At 34.9% G+C, this 22,006-nt stretch overlaps 1 protein-coding gene across 6 annotated transcripts; it reads left to right on the top strand.

Moving 5' to 3' along the window:
* Window positions 1-2,276: 2,276 nt before the first annotated feature.
* LOC105057945 (mechanosensitive ion channel protein 2, chloroplastic) lies at window positions 2,277-20,675 on the top strand. 6 transcript variants are annotated; one of them, XM_019855013.3, is made up of 14 exons: window positions 2,277-2,628; window positions 3,604-3,657; window positions 3,740-3,799; window positions 4,430-4,587; window positions 6,111-6,231; window positions 6,325-6,419; window positions 6,526-6,639; window positions 8,930-8,990; window positions 9,628-9,777; window positions 9,885-9,995; window positions 11,478-11,645; window positions 11,743-11,880; window positions 17,266-17,322; window positions 19,526-20,675. In XM_019855013.3, exons 3-14 carry the CDS (start codon window positions 3,749-3,751, stop codon window positions 20,297-20,299), a joined length of 1,998 nt encoding a protein of 665 aa, XP_019710572.1. In that variant the 5' UTR covers window positions 2,277-2,628; window positions 3,604-3,657; window positions 3,740-3,748; the 3' UTR covers window positions 20,300-20,675. The 6 variants fall into 6 exon arrangements, with proteins under 6 accessions (XP_019710572.1, XP_073105159.1, XP_010938974.1 ...); XM_073249058.1 differs by having other exon boundaries at window positions 2,408-2,628; window positions 3,593-3,657; XM_010940672.4 differs by having other exon boundaries at window positions 2,408-2,628; window positions 3,436-3,657.
* Window positions 20,676-22,006: the final 1,331 nt, after the last annotated feature.

The raw sequence follows: 22,006 nt of genomic DNA, 5'->3' as shown, positions 1-22,006 counted from the left end.
TTTTTTAGCCTAACATATTTTTTGTAATAGCCATAACTCACCCATATCTTGTGTAATAGCCATATCTCATCCATAACTTTTATGATAGCATTATCTTATCCGTATCTTTTATAATAGGCTTAATTACTTTAAAAATTTTAGATTTTTTGAGAATTTTTATTTTTATTTTAAACTTTGATTCGTTGCAATTAGATCCTCAAGCTTTTATAATAATGCAATTTTTCCTCTGAGTGCTATTTTTCTTTGACGACCATAACGAAAATATCATGTGCTATCATATGACACAATGGAAGTTGATGTGGCATAGAATTAGCTGACGTGGAATCCTAAACTGCTTCTTCTTTCCTATTTCTTCCTTCTAATTATGGTTTTTATTTTTCATTTCATTATTTTTCCTCCATCTTTTTGGAGTATGACCCACTTCAGAAGAAGAAGATAGGAGAACAAAGCACGGAAGTTTAGAATTGATTGTTCTCATCTTCTTCTTGGCTTCTTTTAAAATTTAGATTCTCCAAGATTAGCTTTGTGAGTTTATAAGATTAGCTACAGATCAAATAAACCAATAATTCGAATCATTACAAACCTGAAAACCCTATCAATCATATAATTTTTCAAGCAAATGTAAATAATAAAAAAAAAAGACAACTAAGATTTATATGACCTCAAAATTTAAATTTTTTAACACTTGATAAGAAGGATAATGATGGAAGCAGTCTTGGTGATAGTTGTGGTCTCCATGAAAAAAGATTTAGAGATAGTGACGATATAGATGGAGGTACTGATGGTGGTGTATGAGGTAATAGAATTTTAGAAGAGATAGCGGTGGAAAGAAAGTGATGAAATTAGAAGTAGAAACTCTAACTAAAAAGAAAAAATGGGGAAGAAGGTGTTTAGGATTCCACATCAATTTTCATTACGTATCACATGATAGCACGTGACATTTCTATCACGATCGTCAGACGAAAATAGCACTCGGAGAGAAATTGTAACATTATAAAAGTTTAAAAACTTAATTGTAATGAATTGAAGTTCAGGATAAAAATGAAAACTTATAAAAAGTCTAAAATTTTTAGAGTAATTAAGCCTTTATAATAGTCATATTTCACATAAACCTTTTGTAATAGCTTGTAACCATGTATATACATAGAATCAATGAAAGCGATGCTTTTCATGTGGCAATAAACTTTTCAACATAGATACATGAATAGAAAAATAACATGTTAGCTGCTATTTTTTTTGAAATTTTATATTTCTATGATATTTTTCATATAAATATTTCATCTATCTTCTATAGGGAAAAAATATTTTTATTATAAATAAATATTAATTATTTAGTTTGTGTGTATAGCAATTATTTTGTTGCGGTCAAGGATTGGATGGCTCAGATGGCTGGATCGGTTTTCGCTCTCACATATGTAAGATATTGTTTGTTTTGACTTTGATCGTCTCGGATTTCAGTGGATCTTGACCATTTTGAGCATCACAGTTTTATCTTTTAAAAGATGCCTCATGAAGAAGAAAATGTTTCATTTCATAAAAGTCAGAGTTTTTCTTTATTCAGAACCGATGTTGGATTAAAAGCGTCCTTCTTTCATAACAGTAGTCCTTAAGTCAAAGAGGGACTTTGTATGCTAAGGATTAACCCTTCCTCTGGCACCATTTTGTTGCAATCAAGGATCGGATAGCTGAATCGATTTCTGCTCTCACATGCATGAGATACTGTCCATTTTAATTTTGGCTATCTCAAGTTTCAATGAATTTTGACTATTTCAAACCTCATGATTTTGTCCAAAATTTCATTCTATACAAACCAGATATTCTCTTAACTCGCAATGAAATTATAGGTGCCCTCCTCCGGTAGGTATTCCTATAATATTATATGGAGCTATTTTCCAAGCCATGCAAGCCAGTCATGCTGTCACTGCTCAATGAGTCCATTGTCAGATTCTTAGGAAAAACCATAATAAATATCTAAAATAACAAATCTACTCTTTAACAAATCTTTGGAGTCACCGGCAATCTATATCAGTAGTTCCACTCGTCACCCAAAACATGACCCCATTAATAAAATATTGGCGAGAGGTGAGAGAGGAAAGAATTTTTTTCCATTATACAGGGAAGGGAGAAGAGAGAGGAATGCGAAATTGCTGGAGTAAAAAAGAGAGTAAGACAATTGGTGATTTTTTCCTCCTATTTCTATTTTTATATATATTGATTTTTTTTTTGTTGAACTGGTCCAATTGGACCTGATTCAACCAACAAGTTTTCCGGTTTGACGGTCCTGATCTCCGGTACAGCGTATACGTTCCAAGTACGAAGCACCACTGCGAAACGCAATGGCTGAACATCACGGATCTGAAAACACCCCGAGGAACTGCCACGTGCCCAAGGAAAGAGGAGAGGTGGAATAGCCGTCACCTACGCGGCTTACGTTATCGCCATTGCCGCCCCTTTGGCCCATTTTCGCTGCCGTGCCCTCCTCCGATTCGCCTTTCTCGCATCCCCTTCCCCCACTTCCCTCTTGCCTTGTTCCCCGGATTTGAGAAACTAATTGGTAATTTTCTCGCTGAATTCTCCGGTTATTTACTAATCACTGTGGAGATTGATGTGTTCCTCGCTTCCCTGCAGGTAATTTTAATTTCTGTTCTATTTTCCATTTCTCTTTTTCTCGGATTAATCTTCGTGATAGAGAGTGGTTGACGGTGCTAATTTTCTGAGTTCAATAGTTTTAATGGCATGGAACGTGTTTAATTGAACAGTGCTTGATGAATTTTGTCACGGGTTTGTTCTTCTGACTCTTGTTTCTGCGAAATTAAAGGCTAGATTGATGCTAGAGAGCTATGCTTTGTCGCTCACCGCAATCTCGGCCGTTGAAAGGGGGAACAAAATTTGAATAGCCGAAATAGTTTGGATTATTAATTGGAACAAAAACGATGCGAAATATAGTCTATTTTTTTTTTAAAAAAAAATCGGACAAAGCTTGAGTTGAAGTTACAAGGTCACTAATTCATGTAATAAAAAGGTGGAAAAGCAATTTATTTCATTTTTTTTTCCTTTTTCTTTTTTTAGTAAACAACACTCATCAGCTGGAGGTTAATATAAAGTCTTTATATTTAAACTGGTTTCACTGGAACTGTCACTCGAGAAAAAGCTATTTCTGTGTTTATCATAAGTGAAAACGATGAGAGAAAATTATTATCAAGTGAATTTGGCCACTGATTTGAACGGTGAAAATTGGTGAAGACTCAAAGATTTTCTTTGAGAATTTATAAGTTTTCCAGAATCTATTGGTTTCATTGGAATTATCCATTGGTTGCTTGAGAAATTTTCCCTCTTTTATAGTTAGTCTAGATACTTAGGGAGGAGTTGCAGTGCTTTAGTAGAATGATGTGTGATTGATGCTACTAACACATGAGTTAGCTACTTGTTCAACAGGTTTCAGGGTTTTGTGGTGCCGGCTGTACATATTTTTGATCTCTTAATTTCGCATTAACAGAAATTTGCCATTACTATTTGAATAGTCTGGCAAGAGGACAACTTCTTGCTGCTTACATATTGGTCATTCTATTTCTCTCAACCATGGCTGTTGGAGCTTCCCCTCAGTTGTTCCATGAGTTTGGTGTCTTCAAAAGATTTGGACAGGCTAACCAATTTAAGGTACCTTATGGTTGTCAGTTTGTTAGGTTAATACAACATTTTGTGTTTCAGTAATTTTTTGACTTTGGTTATGATTTTTCAGAGTTCAGAAATGAAGAGTTGGCACCATTTACCAAGTTTTTCCTTTTCTTCATGTGCTTCGGTATGGTTCTATTTCCTTTTTTATTTTCTCATATCTTTTCTTTATAAGCATCATTTGATCCTGTCCTTAATGCTTTATTTGAGGTTGCTTCTTGTATTTTGGTATGGGCTTACTAATCTCTTTCTTTAAGTAAATTCAAAAATGACCATATTGCATTCTGATTGATTAAGTTTTTTGAAGACAGTTGAGTATATCGCAACTTGAATGCAGAAGTATATAGCTGCTTCTTTCTTTTTCCACTTTTTTGCTCAAATAATTTTGTATCTTTTTACAACTTTTATACCTTTTGTAAATAAAATTCTGCAGAGGAAAGGATTCTCTTGTATGTGTTCAAACTTGATTATTCCTATTTGTTGTGGCTTCTCCATGTTCTTGTTTTACCTCTGAAGCCTCGAAGGTGTCAGTTTTTTACTTTGTCCTTTCCCATTCTTTTGGCTCTTAATTTTGTAAAATTCTGGGTTTTTGGTAAATTGGGTACTTCCGCTAAGAATCATGCATTGTAAAAAGAAAATATTTTATAAATTTCTACCTGCCTTCCTGCTCCATTAAGCAAATCACTGCAGTAATGTCCTATTTATTCTATCCTTGCACACATGCAGCTTAAAGGAGATCTAAATATTTTTTGTGCAGCGGCAAGATGTTTGGAGTCTCCATGTTTCAGATAGGATAAACAAGCCAGTGCTCTTGATCCCTTACAGATACAATGTTTTCATTTCCCGGTCTTTTGCTGTGCCAAGCTCCGTACGTGAAATCCCTCTTCTGAAAAGTACCAGCTTGGCTTTGAGAAGGTATACCTTTTCCTCCTTTGGTAGATACCCTCAAGATTTGATATTTATTTATTCTAATGTATCATATTTATTCATATCATAGTTTGCAGCACCTGACCATATTGGTCCTTACTCCTTATTGATTATTCCAGTATACCTAATTGTAGCAGTAACAAACTGATACTTGGTATGACTCCTGTACTGAGTGTCCATATCAAGAACCAGATTGTATCGACACTATACCAGTTGGGTACTGTATGGGTACGGAAACTGGTACTGCAAATGTTGATTTGTATGTCTGATACTTTGTATTTATCCGCTAATACATGTATTGAGTTGTCTTGTTTATGTTGAAGACCATTTTTCATGCAGCAAAGGGAAATGTGGTGCTTAATGCAACACAAAAGAAGCCTAATAAATTGGTTATGATCTTTTGAAGAAAATGGTATGAAATATTATGTTAAAAACAAAATGAAAACAAGGAGAGAGTGCCACAAAAAGGACCACCTTCTATTTTTCTACTGCATGATTGCATGGCAAAATAGTAATGTAATATTTGATTGAGTATTTAGTTGCTTATATGCATTGCTGTTACTCCTTATACATGCCTTGCATTAAATTTTCCCACACATCCACCAACTGGCCAGTCTATGTATGACTTTCATATTATTGAAACTTGGCAGAATAACTCTTGATTCTGCCTCCCATGCTGATGGGACTAGAGTGCTGATGCGACTATGAGGATGTAAATTGTATATTTTATTTGTTTGTTTAGTTCTTTGGAAGTGATTGGTGTGTGATAAGTGTCAGATGAGATGGGGTTAAGTTTGAGCACATGCATTTGTGTTTTGCTTTTAAGAGATCTTACTTTACAGTGATAATTCTCTGAATAAAGAGGTGATGGCATTGCCTCTTAAGGAGGAGTATTCATATGCAAAAGCATAAAATTGCTAAGTTCTTTTTCTTTTTGTTACATGGACATGTATCATTTGGAGTCCTATTTTGAGGGAAAATGTCTTCACAGATGTCATAAGGGTTATCACTTTGAGATCTAAATGAGAAATGAAGTAATGTTTTTCCTCAACTTACTTTTCTTAGATCAAAATCAATTCCCATCAACTCCTACAAGATTACTATGTTCAAATAACAACCTAGGTCCTCAAGTGCATATTTAAGGATATGTAAGATATTCTCCCAGATTTAGATAATTTATCACTTCCAGGACCACTAGATCATGACCTGCATTCATCTAGATGTGACTTGTGTAAATGCTTGTGTTTTCACTTTTCACATATGTACACATATGAGCTGATATTAAGGTGGTGTATTTTCTACAGTCATGTAATTCACTTGTTACGTGATTGCTGTACTTAATTCTCATGGTTTGATTTCTGATTGGTGTTATTGTATACCAAGTATTTCTAGCATTGTTATAATTATTGTATACCAAATATTTCTACGCATTGTTATAACTCCACTTATCGATTGCTCCATTCCACATGTGAACATTTATGTACATAATTTAACCTGAATTTGTCATATAGGTCATATGATGCACTGCTTGCAAGCCCTTTGACTCTCCAATTAGTGCCAGCAGTTGGAATAATTGCTTTTGCTGTCTGGGGCCTTGGACCATTCATGCGTTCCATTAGAAGTCTGTTTCATGTATGTGTTTTATGCTCAGGTACCACATTGATGAATTTCATAGCTTTTTTACACTTCTTAGCTAAGCAATATGATAAATTTTGTATCCTACAGAACGACAATAACTGGAAAAAGAGTAAGACATATCATGTCTCTACCTCATATATTCAACCACTTCTGCTTTGGGCTGGAGCAACACTCATATGCAGGTATCATGACCTTAAATTTTGTGTTTCCTGTATAACTATTCTTATCAGTAGCACGCTGTGATTTGTTATGGATCTCTGCACTGATGACAGCTGGGTGTTTCAACAGAGCACTTGATCCAGTTGTTCTGCCATCAGAAGCAAGCCAAGCAGTAAAGCAACGTCTCTTGAGCTTCGTGAGATCATTATCTACTGTGCTGGCTTTTGCATATTGTCTATCAAGGTAATATGTTGCTGTATCAATCTTCTATCATCTAAAATGATTTTTGTTGAATATGGACTGTGTATAGACATATACCATACCATACATATGTGAGCTGTATACCCATGTACACATGAAGTGCTGGCTTTCTGCAATGATATCCATCTGGATCATTCACACAGTGGCTAATTGCTATATTGCAACATTTCAAGGCACCATCTTTTAATTCACTAAGTTACCGTAATGGATGCAGCGATGCACCATTAGAAACTAGTTGTTGTTGCTGATTTTCGAGACTCTCTTGAGTATTTTCTGCTTTTATCCTTCTGCCACCTGTACCATTTCTGATAGTGTCCTGTTTAATGGTGGACTTAAATCTTTTTTACTTTCCCCCAAATACCTTTTTCCTCGAATGCATACTGTCCATGGATTCTTTACATCATTGTGATAGATTGCCCTTGTGGTTGTCCCAAATACCTTTTTCCTCTGAAATAAATACTGCACCATGGATTCTCTGCATCATTACTAAAATCTGATACTTGTTCATAAAGTTTCAATTTCATGAAACTTTTTGTCCATTAGACTTGAATATCCCTTTTCTATATATTGTTGTTTCTGCGTTGTTTTTGGTTTTCATATCTGCAAGTGCAAAAGCACATTTCACATGCTTTTGTGCTTGCCATGTAAACTTCTTTTATAGACTTAAGCTGGGTTTGATTAAAACATCTTCTTGCTTGTCAAACACAAGCATTTTATATAGATGGTGATTTATAGAGTTGGAAAAATCTTATCACTGTTTCTGTTTTGTGGTTTGACTGAATTCGAGTAGTCATATATCCTTTAGTTAAGCTGTCAAATAATAAATATGCTTTTTAGGTATATATATAACCCATTGTATTGAATCTATCTTCTGATGTTGGGGAAAGGAGTGAGATGGAAGGCACATGAATTTGGAAAAATTGAACATGAGGGACATCAAACATGAGGAAAAAGATTGCTATAATGTTGAATAGATGAAAATTGCATGTCAATTGTCAACCAGATGATCATAGAAACCAACCAGATGAAAAAACTCCTAGACATGATGGCCTTCGATTGTTCTTCTTACACTTTCGAATGTTTACATACCAAAAAGTAAAAATTGGAGCATCCGCAAAATCTTTCCTGAATTCTTGACAAAAAGAGAAGCCATATCTGTATCTTCCATGTTGCTTTCTTAATTAGTCATCAGAATGTAATCAAATATCCAAATGTTGTTATTGTCATCATCCTTGAGCTTGTTGTTGTACATGATTGTGTCTTCATCAGGAAGTAAATCACCACTGAATAAATGTTTCCTAAATCTTTAATTTCTCATTTGGATACTCTTTAAAATGGGAGGTACTCCCAAGCTATGAGGAAAAGCATTTTTCTCCATATCTAATTTTATCCTCAAACAGCTGACTACAAGAATTATTGTGACCATTTCGCTAGTATGTTTTTTACTTTTCATACTCCATTTTTCAGTCACATTGCTTGCTGGTGTACATCAGTCATGTCACCAAAGACCTTGGAGCATGTATCTGCCAACCATCCTCATCTTTGGTCGGTGAATGTTTTAATGATGAGCTTTGGTGCTTATTTTGCAAGTTGAACTGCTCTGTTCTCCTTTGATCCACCTGTAGTTATTGTCTTTCTGGAACATCGTAAAGTTTGTGTGTCTACCTTAAGGTCTTTCCTTTGTTTTGTAAGTAGTCTGTCGAAAGATATATCAGGCCAAGTGCCTATCTCAAGATTTGGGACCAGAATGATTAGCATGAATAGGTAGAACATAAAAAAATAGACTTGCAAGAACTTGGAAGAAAAATTAAAAAGTTCTCTCAATATGAGATGATTTCTGTGCGGCTCAATACTAATGCTTCTTGCAAGTCAATATGTATAGTCCCATGTTTACTATCAAATGAGTTCTTCTTTTGAGGTTGAGAGGAGCATGTAGTGTTTTAAGCTGATTTATCTACGTTCATGGGTTTGGCATGCTACATGTTAGCCATAGAGGCTGAGGAGTGTGTCTAACTTGTTGTATTCAAGCATCAAGAAACATGTACATGGCGTGCAATTTGTTTATTTATTTATTTTCTTTTTGGAAAACCATTTGATTGACCTTTGCTTTTATATGACTCCTAGCTGATGTTTCATTTTGCATGATCCTTTTTTCTTTCATTGCTTGCTTTAATTTACAGCTGTATGTTGCTGATCTAAACTTTATTTTGAAATACTAGCCTATGAACTAGTATTCTGTTTTCAGTACTTAACCTTGTTGTTTCTTTTGCAGCTTAATTCAGCAAACACAGAAATTCTTTATGGAGACAAGTGGTTTTGATGGCACAAGAAATGTATATTTTTGTCACAATTTTTCTAAGCAATTTTCTTCTTTCTTCTCCTGAACTCATAATAGTTTTTCTTTTTCTTTATTTTTTTGGGCTTAAGTGGGGGATTTACTGGTTGGCTTTATGTCTGCTATAATAGATTGCCAAGAGAAGGGAAAAAGCAATTCCTATTTGTTTTGAACTTTAAAAATTTTCGGTAATATTCAATTTTCTTTTGCTGTCTCCAAAGTTCATAAATTTTGATGTAGAGGTTGATTTTGGAGAATTATCATAACAAGATATTTTTCTTCTTGAATAAGCTTGTGGTAAATAAATCTTGCTACTTAAAAGGGTTGCTAATTTCATAATTCAGTCCCCAAGGGCAGTATCTGTAATTACAGATATTGTGAAATCTTGTTGCATTTCAGTTGATCAAGTATCTTATGGTGTAGATTTATATGCCACTGATAAATGATCTTAAGAAGGGTCCGTTATATCCCCCAACCTCCCCACTGCCCCCCTCCCCCAACAACCCCCAACTCCCGAAAAAAAAAAGTCTCTATTTTTAATATAAACAACCATTTCATGTTGTTTTATTCTTATTTCTTATGTTGATGGAGCTGTTTTATTCATTGTATTTTTTTAATTTTCTGCTTGATTGCAGATGGGCTTCGAATTTGCTGGTAAAGCTGTGTACACTGCAGTTTGGGTTGCTGCATTTTCTTTATTTATGGAATTGCTGGGGTTTTCTACCCAGAAATGGATCACTGCTGGAGGCCTGGGAACTGTCCTGCTGACTCTTGCTGGACGTGAGGTATTGGGAGAATTTAGAAAAGTACCATGCTGCTGTAGTGTCTTCCCTATGAGAAGTTGGTCTTGATCTTTTTTCTGACTTGGTTGATAAATCATTTTTGGTGCAAGATATTCACAAACTTCCTCTCGAGTATAATGATCCATGCAACACGTCCTTTTGTTGTGAATGAATGGATTCAGACTAAGATTGAGGGCTATGAGGTTTCGGGTACCGTCGAGGTTAGTTTTATGACCACAATTCACAACTAGTACACTGTTTCGACCCAAATAGATGGGTTAAAAATGGTAATCTGGATGGTAGTTGGTGATGCTTGCCTTTTTAAGGTTTTTTTTCGGGGCATGAGAGCAAACTATTTTCACTTTTAGCATTAGTTATGACTATTGAAATCACTCATGTTGTTTATATGCATATACATATACGTATACAAATACATTCATACATGTGCACATACATAGATGCATACATTTATGATACATATATATATATATATATATATATATATATATATATATATATATATATATATATATATATATATATATATATGCATGAGCATTTATATACATTATATATACATGTGTGTGTGTGTGTGTGTGTGTGTATACATATTCGTACATACATATATACTTATTATGTACACATACATGCATATATAGACATGTATATTAGGTACACACACACACATATGTATGTATGTATATATATGTGTGTGTGTGTTTATATATATATATATATATATATATATATATATATATATACATATATACATATATATACATATATACATACATACATACACATATATACATATATACATACATACATACATATATATATATATATATACATACATACATACATACATATATATATATATATATATATATATATATATATATATATATATATATATATATATATATATATATATATATATATATGTATGTATGTATGTATGTATGTATATATACATACACACACACAAACACATAGATACATACATACACACACACAAACACATATGTACATACATGTACGTATCTGTCTAAATGCATATGTACATATACATGTTTACATATACATATATGTATTATATACATACATACATATGTGTGTGTATAGATATATACATGTCTATCAATGTTCGTGATTTCAGTATTAGGTACTATATTGGTATTTTACTGGTTTAGTATGGTAAGGTATGCACCAGTATCGAAACAGCTCTTGAGCCAATTTTTCTCACATTTTCTCATGGTACCACCCAAAACCAGGGTGTATGGGTCGGTATGCACCTTTGGTTCACCTCAATATGCCTCGGTATATCTCGACACGAGGTGGTACTAGACTTGTATTGACCCAAATATTGTTTTTGTACTGATTCTGACCTGGTACAATATGGTACACCCTGAACTAGGCTGTTCGGGGCAATATTGCAAACACTATTATATATGTATGCATATGTGGATATATAGAATGCATATAAACATACATATATGCACATAGATACCAATATGCCCGCCCGCCCGTCCGGTTGCGGTGGGGGGTGTGTGTGTGTCTATACATATCTCCTTGTATTCTATGTGGTGGATAAATGAAATGTATATGTATCATAATTCATGGTAATTGCTATTTACTGCCTTTTGTATTATTATGTGCAATCTTATGCAGCTACTTCTACTGAAACTTTGTTTTCCCTTCAGCATGTGGGTTGGTGGTCTCCAACAATTATAAGAGGTGATGATCGTGAAGCGGTCCATATTCCTAACCACAAATTTACAGTAAATGTTGTAAGAAATCTCAGCCAGAAGACTCATTGGCGTATTAAGACCCATCTTGCCATCAGCCACTTGGATATTAGCAAAATTAATGTGAGGACAGTTCTGCTGATTTTGTCTTTCAGTGAATACTTCGTGTTTCATTGATTTTTTTGGCTTTTATACCTGTCTCTTTCTCTCAAATATGAAGCCTTCACATGCCTTTTTGGAGCAGAATATAGTTGCAGATATGCGGAAAGTCTTGGCAAAAAATTCTCAAATAGAACAGCAGAGGTTGCATAGAAGAGTGTTTCTGGAAAATATCAACCCTGAAAATCAAGCTCTTTTGGTAAACACACTTTTAAAGCTTTCAGATCTTGCCTGATTACCATGTTGTATAAGTGAACTCTAATTGTGCTTCTGAATCTTTGCTCTACCATAGTAGGTGATTATTTGCCAGTCTGTAAGTGTTGTATACTTGTACAAGTTAACTTCTTAAGGATAGGGTAAATAGTACTGAATAGAATCAATAGATGAATAGGTAATAAATTGTGTTTGCCAAGCTTCATGCATGAAAATATTAAATTTACTTAGTTGTCCTGACCTATCTTAATGCATGGACTTTATCTGCAACCGTGCATTCCCCCATTACATGGCAGTCTTATCACAACTTGTTTGTCTAGATTTATTAATGTCTCCTAGAACTTTTCTGAAGTATTAACTTCTCCTGTATCAAGCAAAAAATATAACGTAAATGTCTCATGTTTGAAAATTCAAATCGTTCCTTTCTCACAAGGGTAATTTCTCGTTATCTTTAAATATTCTGTCAAGAAAGAATGTGATCGCAATTTATAAAGTGTCCATCCTCTCTACCTAGTTAATTAAGCTAACTTTTAGCAGCTATTCGTGTACTTCTGCTATCAGATGATAGCATGTCAGGGCAAAAGGAGAAATTTGTCTTTCCATTTCAGACACAGGCCACATTTTGAAATATTATAAAGAAGCTTCTTCACATGGTAGTCCTTGCAAACTTAAATTTGTGTGAATATAGAATGTTATGTTAATATGGATACTAACAAGCTTTCTATATCTTTAGATATGCTGCTGTACAGAATTTTGATATTAGGCAGATGCAACTTTTGCTGCCTGTGTAAGTCTAGCATTGCCTGCATTATGTTGCATTGATCTATATGCCTAATCTGTAGCTAAAATTTTCTCCTAAAGAGAGCTGTACGCTCATCAACTTCATGGTTTTAAAAAGCAAATGTTGATCTTAAGGTTACATGATTTCTATGTCGCTTCAGGTCCTTGGTGCCAAAAAAGTGCTCGCTGAGGAAACCAAGTCGCTAATTTGTGAAAAATGCAATAAATATTGTTTCTATGTAAAACAAATGCAAACATTGTAAAATTATTCATTTAAGTTTCAACATCCTACATCATGATTGTCTTGGACATTAGCTATCATGTTTCACATCTTGAAAAGAAAATCAAATCAAAATACCACTTCACAAAAGGAAGCAAAAGTAAATCATTGGACATCTTATAATAGCTTCATTGTTCGAACATGACAACAAAATGCCAGTTCCCATAACATGTTTCTGAAGAAAAAACATAACAAAAAAATTGCTAGACGTCCTAGAGTGGCTTCAAGCCTTCAAGCATCATCATCAACATAATCATCGATTCTTTCATCAGTAGATTTATAATGTTTAGTTACATTGTCTGTCCTTTGAATTAGCCTTTTTCTTCAAAATCTGGTTGTGAAGTTCAAGCCATTGCACTTGCCACGATCTTGCTTGAGCCCTAGTGTTCCTTTATCCCTTCATTTATAAGGGCTCCAATAGACCAAAATGCCTCTTAAAATAAAACTAATAGTGCTTTTAAAGAATGGGAAGAAAAGGGACAGGAAGAATGTTGTTGGAAATTGGAGAGGTCCTTGCTTGAACATTGCTTTGCTTTATCTCAAGTGAGTGTCACGTCAGTAAACCTGCCTCACCTAGGAACATCGAGGCACTCGAAGGCTACCTCCTCTTGCCTGAGATTGTAGACGAGCACCTGGAGCGACTTAGCACTTCTCAACTTGTGGAAATCTTTAGTAAAGAATTTCAGTGTTTCATGCTATCCTCGAAAGAATCAAATTAGCTGAACCTCACTTTCCACTTTCCAAAGTTTGAAACAGGGTGGTTGGGTAATTTTCTGGGCAAACCAAAGAGATATATTGTTGCCTAAAAGTTAAAAAATGAGCTTTTCCTTCTCCACATCGACCATTGAATAGGAATGCAGAAGGGAGGACAATTCTGTATATCAATGTTTTGAAACCTTTCTTGCACAGCTCCTGTTTTGGTGTCCAGGCTACAGATCAGTGGAAGAGAACTTAGAGAACTGTCAGTGTCAGTGTTCTAAAACCTGGCTTGGACAGCATATGTTTTGGTGTCCAGGTCACGGGTCAGTGATTCAACTGCAGGTTGATCCATTAGCCCGTCACATCATAAATAAATAAACATATAAGAATAGTGAAAATTTCAAAATATAAAATAATAATAATGATGATTATGATTGATGATTCCATTATATACATTACATATATACCAAAAATAATAGAATCTTGCAACTTATTTTTACAAACAATAAGATTAAAAATGTAGATTAATATCTTCTACGAAAAATACCCTATGAGGGAAATTTTGGATGATAATGACGACGAAGGAAATTAGGACTTGGGATGAAGCTTTTACTATGACCAAAATAAAGTCCTTATCCTATATTGTAAACAAGTAAAGTAATAACTTTTAATTGCTTTGTTTTATTTCAGCATCATTTAGGTGATTAACCCGGATAGGTCTAAAGTGGGTTGACCCATCCAGGTTGAGTCATATGGGATTTTAGGATTTCTGGATTTAGGATCGACCTGACCCATGCATGTTTCCAGGTCACGGATCGACCTAGTCAGCCTGCCCACATTTAAAAAATTGATCCATATCAAAACAGTGAATGCCTATATTTTCTTGCCAGTCATAATATTAATGATCAGGTTCTGATATTCTGGGTGCCAGGCTATTAGCACTGCAATCACAAGATATGATTTGCTTCCTTGATCCTACTTTCAATTATCAACTGAAATTTTATTTTGAATCAAAGAAAAGAAGAGAGAGATTTTGATCTACATGGCTGTGCCATTTGTTTGTGCTTCTGTTGGATGTGATCCTAATACCTCTTCTTCAGGCACCACATGATAGTCTTGCAACCAGGCCTCAAATGAGAACATGAGACATGCTGATTTCATATCTACAAGGTCCTGAAAGTTTGACGTTCCTTGGAAGAAAATGTTACTGCCTTAGGATGCCCATTTTTGAAGAATCTTTAACTGAAGCATTCCACAAAAGAATTTAGCACATATTATGAACGAATGGTAAAAAGGTGGAGATACAACCTAAGAATCTTGAGAGATGGACTTAAGCATATAATGTCAGACAGTTCAAAAGTTAAATTGAAAGCTAAATGGAGAAATTAAAGTTTAATAGGCTATATGTCTTAAGAATTACATAATTTTTAAGTTAAATTCTAACACATGTGATGAGAGAGGGGTCAATGGGGTATTATGGGTTGGGGGGAGGAAGGTTAGTGTTAGCATAGAGATAACTGTGTTAATGTAGTTGCAAGTAGTTGTGATTTATTTATACTTAATAGTATATCATTAAATTAAATTTCTTTTCGAATAAAATTTTGCTTGAAAATCTGATAGCAATTTTGATAGATTTTGCTTGAAAATCTAATAGCAATTTTGATAAGAAACCTGACAGGCCCATAGCTTCAACTTGCTCTTTGAGTATAAGCTTAGATGAAAAAGTAGCTTGTATGCCAAAAGGTAGATCTGAAGGATAAAGTGTTGCCTACCTAACTATATCGACAATCATGGAAATTCTTTTGGCAATATAGGCTGGTATGCCGTACCTTAAGGAGGCTAAGATTTTTTTTTTTTTAAATTATTTTGTTTAATGGGTGTTGAAGAATCATTTACCACAAAATTTGGACAAATACAATTTGCTCTAGTATCATCAAAGGTAATTGATAAGAATTTACATAAATTGATGATACTAGAGGAAAATTTTTCTCATGTGATAAATATAAATTCTTATTGTGCTGTTATAAAGAGGAAACTTTGCCCTAGTAAACGTTTCTTCTTCATTGCCAATGTTGCTTATATTTCGTTAGAAACTCCTTTCTGATTTCATATAAACTTTAACTGCATGGTGTGGTGTAGTCTTTTCCAATGCTGCATGCAAAAGTTCCCATGCAAGAAGGTAAATTTTATTATTCTAATGCTCAACTATGAACGTTACATTCAACATGTACATCTTAAGATTAGATGAAAGTATTTTTACATTTCAATCTAGTTAAAAGATGTTAACCAAGATAAATCTAAACCTCTCAAGTGTATGAGAATTATTCTTATTGTAGAATAGTTTAATAACAACAAAAAGGTCCTTTCCAATCCCTTGTCCAATCACATTCATCATCATGGTATGCTTCATCTGTGCTATATATAAAAGCGTGCTGTGAATAGAATTTTTGTCCAGAAATGTCATGTCTTTTTAGTCTAACTAAAGATATCTGGCCATCTAAACCACTTCAAGGGCTCCTGATGTGATTACTTTACCAAAAAAAGGACTGCTGAAATTATTAACATTCCAAAAACCGGAAGAAAATTGTCACTAAGTTACAACTATAGATTTGGATCACTTTTTGAGCCAGAAAACATTGGAATTTCATTGAGTTCCATGAGATATCAATTATAGATCTTGTTCAATTTGTTTGATTCATCAAATCCAATATTTCTGTGAAAAATTATACTTTCTCATAAATCAGTAGAAAATTGTCACTAAATTATGGCTATAAATTCCAGCCACTTTTTGTCCTGGAAATCACTAGAATTTTGGTTGGGAGCCAATAGATATTGATTGTAGATCTCAAGGCGACCTCTCCGACAAGTCTAAAATCATCAAAAGCCGACATTTTTATGTAAAGTTGTGCCTTTTGAAAGATTATTGGTCCCACATAGACAAGGTAGACTGGAACCATTTGATCTAAACATATCTCTAGACAGAAGTTCTACATGAATTGTAACATAGTAATTATATAACTATACTCCTTACAGTAATACAATAGCAATAGTAATGTAATATAATGGAGTAGCTTGACCTTATTCAATATAATAATTATATATCAAACATTTTTTTTTTATCTTCAAAGCTACGATTTTATTGCGAGCAATAGATAAAATAGTTTGATAAATTTATAATTGAGTTAATGATGATTATAGATTTTGGTTATATTTCTTCTTTTACACAAGCATTTGCGAGTACACTTCACTAATCACTACAAAATATGTGGAACTAACAATCTTTAGGTAGCATATCAAACCTTAGTTTGAGTATGGTAGTAAAAATTTGGGCTCCCAGTTTAACTTATTCCTGATCTTGTGCCTGAGGAAGGTTATGGCTCAAACATATAACTAACATGTTTTATTTTATAAGATATTAGGATGTGCATGCATTTCCACTTAAGATTAATGATGCTGATTATATCTGATATACATGTGTGTACAATAACTCGCTCTAGAATTCCAGATTCCTTTATATAGTATGTCTATAGGCATTTGTTTAAAATTGTATTTATGTTTCTATCATATTCCTTCAGTGTTGATATCATTTATATTCTTTCTATTGTGTTTCAGATTCTCATATCATGCTTTGTGAAGACATCACATTTTGAAGAGTATCTCTGCGTCAAAGTAAGAAAATAAGAATCTATCCCAACTAATCTATTTAAATAATCAATCTGATAATTTTTTTTTCTTTCTCATCATTGCAAGCATGAATATTTCAACTGCCATTACATGCATGAACTGTAAGCATTTTAATCACATAGTTTGGCTCATGTTATTTAATGTTAATAATAATATGGACAAAAGGGATTTTTAGGTACATGGATTTTATGTTATGTTTTTGAGCTGCCCTACAGATTATGAAACAGGTGGGTTTGAGTAATAAAATATAATATTAATGTGGAGATACATGAGAAATGCTATGCCAAGAGATGACCTTTTATGTTAGCAGAGATGGATCGCAAGAGTATATTCTAATACCATTTTGTAAACATCAGAAACTTGTTCATCTTCTTCTGGATGAATATTTGAAAACATGAGAAACTCCTTTAGTGGAAATATGAGAACTGAAAGTTGAGACCTGGCAGTGTGCTGATTCTTGGATTCAGAAGACCCAATTTAATGTGAAGGTATAGGCTGGTCAGCTTAGGGTTCATTTTATCCAAAATTGGACACTGAGGAGAGGACAGTCTCAATGAGGTTAGCAAACTGGCTCATACTTATCTTCAAGCTCTGCATCAGGAAGTCATAAACTTGTTGACAATTTCTGAAGTAAAATTCCACCTCACAGTTGCGTGTGCTGGCTCACAGCTTGGATCTTCTCTCCAAATCACTTGTAGGCTCCACTCAATTGTACATACACATGAAAGAAATAAGTCAATATGTACCTTCCATTTTGGAAGTCTGCAATATGAGCTCTAGGTTAAGGTACAGTGATCTGAAGAGGTTAACACAGATGGACTGATTATCCAATACCCATTGGAAGTGGATAATGGGGATTTGGATTATCAAGCCATATATCTTGGAAAATGCTTGCTGAGCCGCCGAAGATATTGGATCTGGGTTTAAAGCCTTGGAGATGGCCTTATTGGTCATCTCTTGCACAAAGAGTTCACGGAGTGGTGGATTATACCACCCACTGGCCTCTCCCATCTAGTCAGACATCTATAATAGGATGATCTTATGCATCATGTGGTGAAAGTGTCGGCCATAAAGGTGAGAGAGTGGAAAAAAAAACATCTTAAGGCGAGAGACAGCAGTGAGAACTGAACTGGCATCAGAAATGTTCAGCCCCCTATAAGCCTGATAATTTTTATAGTGAAACTTCAAAAACTATAGGCTGAAGATGGATAAGATGGAGGTTCAACAAACACTCGAGTGAGCTAGGATGGTTATAGGAAAAGGAAAACACTTGGGGCCTATTTGGAAAATCTACCAGGATCGGGCTGGATTTCTTAATTGGAATCGGACCTGTTAGCCTGCCCAGCCCCCTTTTTCTTTTATGAAGGTTAGTCATAGTCTTAGTCTAAATCCCATGTATGGGCCTATTGGACTGCAGGGTAAATGAAAAAAAAGGGACCTTTGAAGAGCCTTCTCACATGGTATGTGAACACAATTTAGAACCAATCTGTGTTTTATGATAGGTGGTACACGAATATAAAGAAAGTTATCTCGAGATTTAAGCTCCTCTTCGAATTTAATTAATTGCACTGGGTAGAACCTTGGAAGCTTTGTTATTTTTGTTTCATTTTGTTATCATATGCAAAACCCCTAACCATGTAGTTCTTTACCAGTTCATGTATTAATAAAGCTCAGGTTTGATCAATTAACTTGCCAAGATTTCTGAGGTTGCCAAATGCCAACTAGTGCGGTTGGTAAAGTCATGGGGGGCTGGCCACCAATGACCTGGGATTGAGTCCCACCCTCACCACAAATTTGGCCAGGCTTTTCCTGTCCTAGATCTTATAAAAAGAGGTTCCAAGATTTATAGTGTCGCAAACTACTGCCAACTTAGGAGAGTGAACATGAACTGTAACTTTGACAGGGAACCCTGAACAGTGGGCTGCCCATTTGTCTTTACCCTTTCGCTGCATAAATTGTTTTATAGTTGATATCTTTTTCCTTCAGTTGGCTTCCCTTTTTGATTGAACTTTCAGCATTATGATAAAGTGGCACTTCCAGTTCTTGTTGTTGTCAAGCTCATATGCACTTTTAGCTTCTGAAGAATATAGTGTTGTTTCTCTAACAATCTTAGATTTCTTTATCAAGCTCAATTTGAATATGGTAATAATAAAATTGATGGATTTTGGGGAAAAATGGAAAACAACAGGAAGCGGTTTTGCTAGATCTCCTCAGAGTCATCAGTCATCACCGAGCTAGGCTTGCCACTCCAATTCGCACTGTGCAGAAAATATATGGTGATGCAGACATGGAGAACATTCCTTATTCTGAGACCATCTTAACTCGTTCTGCTACTGCTGCCAACCGCCCATTCCTTCTTATTGAGCCCTCACCAAGAATCAATGGTGATGACAAAGCCAAACCCCGTGGATCACGGACTAATGAAGAACAAAACTCAAAAGCTACTGCTGCATCAGGGCCCAGGGCCACTTCATCATCTGAAGGTGCAATCTTAAACAATTCAGACAAACAGCTACAGAAGAAGAAAAACTCAGGAGACAGTCGTTCAAAGAGTAATAAGGCTGACCCTGCAACAGCACCATCATTGAATTCACAGCTTGAAAGCTTGGACTCAGTAGGATCTACCTCCAAATCTGGTGAGAATCCTTTGTCATCAGAGGCTGTTACCGAGCAGGTGGATGGTACCAGTCCAGTTCATGCTAAAAATGAAGGTGAAAAGGTGCCTACTACAACATCCCCAGTAGCCAGGCCTGCCTTTGAAGATAACATTGTCCTTGGTGTGGCTCTTGGGGGGTCAAAACAGACACTTCCAATTGAAGAAGGGATGGGTTCAGTGGCTTCTTCATCGGAGGCAAACGAATTGGATAAGAAAGGGTCTTTGTCCTCTACAAAGGATAGGAAAGAACAGATTCCAGCAGTCTCTAGTCAAGCAAAAGCAGACCAGAGGGATCAAGAGAGGTGACAGCAACAAAATTTATTGAATTGTTGGATGGTATTACAAAGTAGGTATATTGGTTTAAAATGAAGATGAAGCACTTCTTGGAGGCTGTTTTCTATAGAGGCTGGTAAAATGCAGATGTACATTGATGTGATAATAGTAATGATTCTAGTCATCGTTCTCAAGTATTAAAATTTTAATTGCCTTGTGTTTTTCTCTTTTTGGACTGCCATTTGGCAAAGCATAATTGGGATCTGATCAGTTGATCGATGACTTCGATCATGATAAGCATCTGAGCTTACGAAGATCATGTGTATTCTCTTTCTTACCTTTCATGTTTTTTGGAGGAAGAATTATCATACTTTTAAAAGGTTGTGTAATCATAATTTAATTTTGGCAACTGGTGTTCTGAGGTGGTAGATGGATGTTTGGTATGACATATGTTGCATGCCTTCCTTGACAAAATTCACAAGCTTCTTACCATAAAAAGAAAATTCACAAGCTTTGCCAGGGCCAAGAATGAGGTGGAGCATAGAGGATTTACCAAAGTGTTGGGAAGATGTAACAAAAATATGGAAAAAATGGATAGTCTGTCTTTAACGAAGGAGATTTAAATTTTTAAAAAATTATATGACCAAATTTGTATACTAAAATATCATAGCTTTTTTAATAAAAATTTTATTAAATAAAGGTGCATTTTTATTAAATAAATGTATATAGTGAATAGCACGGGATCATGCAAGGCACGGTCCGGTCTAAGCCAAACGGGTCTGAGGTTAAACGGTATGATTAGCCTCAGGCCCCACATTGACATGGCCCTAGGCTCGGTGGATGGCGGGCCGTGTTTGGTATGGTTCGTTGGTCCACGGATTTTTTTTTTAAACAAAAATTACAAACGGATCGTGCTTGGTACGGTCTGTTACGGGCTGTGTCTGGTACGATCGTTTGAGGCCGTTATGGATCGGGCCTAGTATGGCCCGTTTCGGCCCATAACGGTCAAAAATGGCTAGTTTTGAGATTTTTTACCTTTTTACCCCTCTCAACTGTCATAAAACGGTTATTTTGAGAGGTATTTAGGGAAAAAAATTATGGATTTCTATAAATAGTCCTCTCTTCTCCCATTCTCACCACATCAAATCTATTCTTCTTTTCTTCCCTACTATTACTATTTCTCTCTTCTAGCAATATTATAAGTGTTTAAGCAATTTAATTTTTAATTTGTATTTAGCAAGTCTTCAAATACTACACAAGAGGAGGTTCTTGTCGGGAGCACAAGAGGAGGTCCTTGTCGGGAGCACAAGAGGAAGCTTACAAATACATTTTTAGTGCAGGTCGATGTATTTTTGACGAAAAAAAAGTCGGATAATTGGCGAGATGGTAGAGATGCTGTTCTGCTTCAAAGATTGGTTGGATGTAGAAGCAAGACTTCAAGATAAAGGTGGATATTCTACTATATTTTCTGATGAAGATGACACAAACAAGACTGACAATTAGTAGGATTTTTATCAAGCTAGCACAGAAGAGCAGAAAAAGGGTCTTGAAGGAGTTCAGTGAGAGTAGAGACAAGCTGGTACGATTTTACTTATTTTTTTATTAATTATATTAAATTTTTTAATTGTTGAGATGAGTCACTTCTAAATTTTTTTCTTTTCTCTTCCTCCTCATTGTACTCTGGAGGTCAAGCATAACCTCCCTCCCTCTCTATACCATTTTAATATTTATTAATAAATT

The sequence above is a fragment of the Elaeis guineensis genome, chromosome 15 (genome assembly GCF_000442705.2).
Source record: "Elaeis guineensis isolate ETL-2024a chromosome 15, EG11, whole genome shotgun sequence".
NCBI classification, from domain to species: Eukaryota; Viridiplantae; Streptophyta; class Magnoliopsida; order Arecales; family Arecaceae; genus Elaeis; species Elaeis guineensis.
This window is presented reverse-complemented; position numbering and strand designations above follow the sequence as displayed.

What these genes read in the sequence shown, in the direction of transcription:
- LOC105057945 (XM_010940672.4), top strand. Translation starts at nt 3,580, where the DNA reads ATGGCTGTTGGAGCTTCCCCTCAGTTGTTCCATGAGTTTGGTGTCTTC. An exon ending in GACAGGCTAACCAATTTAAG is followed by an intron (nt 3,658 to 3,739) that starts GTACCTTATGGT and finishes ATGATTTTTCAG; the next exon opens with AGTTCAGAAATGAAGAGTTG. An exon ending in ACCAGCTTGGCTTTGAGAAG is followed by an intron (nt 4,588 to 6,110) that starts GTATACCTTTTC and finishes TTTGTCATATAG; the next exon opens with GTCATATGATGCACTGCTTG.